Consider the following 5,079-nt stretch of genomic DNA (forward strand, 5'->3'; position numbering starts at 1 on the left):
AGCCCTAAAGCAATAGAATTGTGTCAGTGGTGAGAATAGGGCTAATCAGTATATAGCAATGATGAGGAAAAAAAAGTGTATGATCAAAAGAACTCTGTGAATAACTGATTTCTTGGTTTGCTGGCTAGTCTGAAACATAAATGAAATACTTTAGTTTCTGGCTGACCCAATTTTTTTCAAAAATTTCCATTTTTTGGCTGACTGACAAGTTGAATGAAATGTTTTGTTTGATCAGTTGCAGTTTTTGCAATTGTTATATTTTTTAATAAAATTGAAGTAAATTTTGAAACAAAAAGTCTTTTAAATGGGAAACTTAAAATATTTAGACCTTTTCGATTTTTCTGAGGTTTTAGATCAAAGCAAAACAATCCAGCTTATTTGACACAGATTCATAAAATATTTCAGTTAACCCAAATCTGCTTTGCTCAGAAAAAAAGGTTTTTGGTCCAACTCCCCTCTCCCCCCAGTTCTAATGAACACTATATCGTGATACTCAGAGTAAAACTAGTCCAATTCAGATTAGTCATGAGGCTCACATTTTCAACAGGGAGGGTGGTTAACGGCTGGAATGAACGAGCTTGTAATGTAAGCTTAAAATAAGAGACAATGATACAGATGACAAACAGATGGGGACCAGCACAAGGTGACATCAAGATGATTGAGAATAAAGCTGTATAAGAAGTATATAGAGCCTTGTCAGAATTTGATTTTTATTTTTTTTTATCATTTTAATTGATAATATCGATGTTTATTTTTAAGCCTTTTTTATTTTAAATGTTTAAACCTTTACAATTGCGGGAAATTATGGGGGATCAGACATTGGGAGGTCAGACTTTTTTTTAATGACAGTCGACACTGAGATTCAAAAAGCTTTATAACTGTTAAAACACAAATGGTCAACATCACTTGTCAAAATAGATAAAATAAATATCCTTAAATCGAACTCGAATACATTCTGAAGCTGCAATTTTTCTTACTTTGCCTATCTGTAAATTTCAATTATTATTGATGGCAACATTTTTTTCATTGGTTTGTGTGCATATGGTGAAATCAATATTTACCAACATTTATTGAGAAAAAATTATTCCTTCCCAGCCTAAGTATATACAATAACACTGAGTAGATGTATGGAGCACTAGTATGAATATAGATGTGATCAATATAAAGACAAGTGCAAAGTACTTCACTCTAGAAGGGAAAATCAAATGCATAATACAATGTGGGGAATAACTGGCTAGGGAGAAGTGCTGCTGAGATGGATCTGGGTGTTCAAGTGGATCACAAGTTGACTAGGAGCCAACAATGAGGTGCAGTTGTGAAACAGGCTGTCTAGGGGGGATTACCAGGTATGTTGTATGTCAGACCAGGGCGGTGCTTGTTTGGCTCTGCTTGGCACTGGTGAGGCCTCAGTTGAAGTTCTGTGTCTAGGTTTGGGAGCCACACTTTAGAAAAGATGTGGGCGAATAGGATAGAGTCCAGAGGGGAACCACAAACATGACAAACAGGGTTTACAAAACCTGATTGATTAGGGAAGTTTTTTTAAAAATGGGCATGTTTTGTTTTGAGACAAGACGACTGAGGAGGGACCTGATAACAGTCTTCAACTACGTTAAGGGCTGTTCTAAAGGGGATAGAGATCAATTGTGGCACCCCGTATGAGGCCCAGACACTAAAGAGAGCAAAAGTGTTGAATTCTCATAATGCGAGTCACATACTGAGCATTAATTGAAGTAACACATTAAGAAATTAAACCTAGAACCAAGTTTATTTTATTTTTAATCTCAGATAACCTTGCAGGGCACCATTTCAAATAGATTAATGGTCAAGAAACAAGGAAAGGTGTCTATATTCCAACAGCCACATAATGACAGGACATTACGTAACATTGTTCCTCTCAAGCAATTGTAAAACATAATTTCCACATACTACATCAGTTCTTTGAGTTTCATTTAATTCTTGTACGACATTTGTGATACACAAATCAAGGCAGTAACACATAGACCATCCTACGATCCTTCGTCCAATTGTTCTTCTCAATTGACTGGAATTGTCATGGTGAACAAATTAGCTGAGAATGTTTTTCCAGCCTATCACCCTCTTAAGAGCATCCTTAACCTCCTTGTTCCTCAGGCTGTAGATCAGGGGGTTCAACATGGGGACCACCAGGGTATAAAACACAGCAGAGATTTTCTCCTATTCCAGTGAGTAGCTGGAACTGGGTTGTATGTGGCTTAAGCTCATAGGTCCATGTTGGTGACAGCTGTCAGATGAGAGGCACAGGTGGAGAAGGCTTTGCGCCTGCCCTTGGCGGAGTAGATCCTCAGGATAGAGAAGAGGATGTACAGATAAGAGATTATGACAATCAGGACGGTGGACATGGCAATAACCCCAGAGAACGGTACAAGCAAAATCTCACTGATGTGGTTATCAGAGCAAGCGAGCTTCAGTAATGTGTTAGTGTCACTAAAGTAATGATTGATGATGTTGGGTCCACAGAATGACAACCTCAGCAAGCCACATGTGTGGGTCAGTGAGTTCATGAGCCCCCCTACATATGAGCTGGCCACTAGATGAATACAGACTCTCTTAGACATAACAGCGGTGTAGAGCAGAGGGTTACAGATGGTTACATAGCTGTCACACGCCATCACGGCCAGCAGGAACCCTTCTGTGGTCACAAACACAACAAAAGAGAAGTGTTGAGCAATACAGGTAGAGTAAGAAATGCTTTTACTCCCCACTAAAAAATTCACCAGCATCCTTGGAGCGAAGACTGAGGAGTAGCAGAGGTCAACAACGGACAGGTTACTGAGGAAGAAGTACATGGGGGTGTGGAGTTGGGGATCAACCCTGATCAACACAATCATCCCAAGATTCCCCACCAGCGTAAGAACATAGATCACCAGGAACGCCGCGAAGAGGTGTATCTGCAACTCCTGACGATCCGTCAGCCCCAGGAGGATGAACTGGGTCACCATGCTGTCATTGCCCTCAGCCATTTATACGGGGTGCATGAAACCAGACCTGCCGGGATAACAAGAGTGAGCAGCATGGAAGAAGGAAATTTCATGGCATGAATTAAATCTGAATGACACCACCGGGCCTGAATGTGGGTAGTGAATATCTTACAGTAAACCAGCCGCCGTGATGTCTTGGAAGAGCTGGGATGGACCTTTAAATTTACACTCCCTTTTTAACAGGGCTGAGATTTTCAAGGCTGTCTAGGAGATTTAGACATCCAAGACTCCATAAAATTGACTGGAATTAGGCATCCAGTTCCCGATAGGGCTGTGACAGTGTACCCCATAAGGCTTTATGGGGAGGGTGTGCTTATAAATGTATGTATGACATAACTGGAATATGTTTTGTGCTGCCTGTGCCATGTAACATATCTCCGTAAAGGTTATGGTCTACTATATCTATTCATCCTATTTGTACATATATATCATTTTCTACTCGAGGTTAAGAATATGGGCTGTATGCTTGCTTGATTTCTAAGTAAGCTTTGTGAGGCATTTGGTCAGCTTCTTTAGGAAGGAATTCGCCAGGTTAAGTACCTGATCAAGAGACACTTGGGGAACAACGCATCTTGGAATGCTCCAAGCCACATGAGAAGTCTTCCTGGAGACATGCAAGATGCCATGTGGACAATAGCGTCGGCCTGCAAAGACTGAGTCATGCAGGGGCATGTGACTTGCCCAGGTGACTCCAAAACTCCATCTTGGAACTGGACTTTGCATAGGAGGGAGGAGGGGGGTCTCCACCCACAAGAGAGATTCTATTTAAACCTGTGGGAGACCCCTCCATTTGGTCTATCCAGCTGACCCATTGGAAACAGAAAGTGGGGTGCCCAAAGGGGTCCAGAGCACCCCAGGGAAAGCTGCTGTTCTTGCTACACTTGCAAGAGATAAAACTCTCTCTCCAAGACGGGCGGGGGGGGGGGAATCTCTTCATGGGAGGAACTTCACAAGGGAGTGGGGCCCAGCCCAGAGAAACTCCAGAGGGAGGGGCCGAGGACAAGTATGGTTGTGTACACCCTTTCCTGGCCAAAGACCCAAGCACATGCTCGAACTAGAAGTCTTCCCCAAAGAGGCAGAGGAATCTGCATCAGAGGGTCTACCAGAGGGCACAGAGAACTGGGAAAATGCAATAGATGCTAAACAAGTCAAATTGAGTGAACGAAGCCTGTCCACTGTACATTTGCTGTTAACCTTGTGTCTTTTGCTAATTCACCTATGGGATAAAACAAAAGAATTCACACTAGTGGTAAACCCTTTAAAGATGTGGAACATATCTGATTTGTGGAATAAGCTGTTATACATGCTGGGGATGGTGACAAGACAGTCATGCAGGGGCATGTGACTTGCCCAGGTGACTCCAAAACTCCATCTTGGAGCTGGACTTTGCATAGGAGGGAGGAGGGGGGTCTCCACCCACAAGAGAGAGTCTATTTAAACCTGTGGGAGACCCCTCCATTTGGTCTTCAGCTGGCTAAAGAAGGAGCCTCTCCACGCCCCCCCCCCCAGGATACTTGAAGGAGACTGAAAGGACAGTAACTACAGGGGGTGTGAGTGATTGCTGGACCCAGGCTAAAAGGAGATTAGCCTGTAAAACGGAGCACTCTGGAACTGGTGAGGAAATTATCTGTATTCAGTTTGATTAGGCATAGATTTGCTCATTTTATTTTATTTTGCTTGGTGACTTACTTTGTTCTGTCTGTTACTACTTTGAACCACTTAAATCCTACTGTCTGTATTTAATAAAATCACTTTCTATTTAGTAATTCCCTCAGAGTATGTATTAATACCTGGGGGAGCAAACAACTGTGCATATCTCTCTATCAGTGTTATAGAGGGCGAACAATTTATGAGTTTGCCCTGCATAAACTTTATACAGGGTAAAACGGATTTCTCTGGGTTTAGACCCCATTGGGAGTTGGGCATCTGAGTGCTAAAGACAAGCACACTACTGTGAGCTGTTTTCAGGTAAACCTGCAGCTTTGGGACAAGTGATTCAGACCCTGGATCTGTGTCTGGAGCCAGACAGGAGTGTCTGGCTCAGCAAGACAGGGTGCTGGAG

The 5,079-nt window shown here is 42.4% G+C and overlaps 1 protein-coding gene across 1 annotated transcript; it reads right to left on the bottom strand.

Moving 5' to 3' along the window:
- Positions 1-2,124: 2,124 nt before the first annotated feature.
- On the bottom strand, positions 2,125-2,999 carry LOC101950498 (olfactory receptor 5J3-like). The gene has a single exon (XM_065582391.1). It carries the CDS (start codon positions 2,997-2,999, stop codon positions 2,238-2,240), a length of 762 nt encoding a protein of 253 aa, XP_065438463.1. The 3' UTR covers positions 2,125-2,237.
- Between the last annotated feature and the right edge of the window lie 2,080 nt (positions 3,000-5,079).

Source organism: Chrysemys picta, chromosome 2 (genome assembly GCF_011386835.1).
Source record: "Chrysemys picta bellii isolate R12L10 chromosome 2, ASM1138683v2, whole genome shotgun sequence".
NCBI lineage: Eukaryota > Metazoa > Chordata > Testudines > Emydidae > Chrysemys > Chrysemys picta.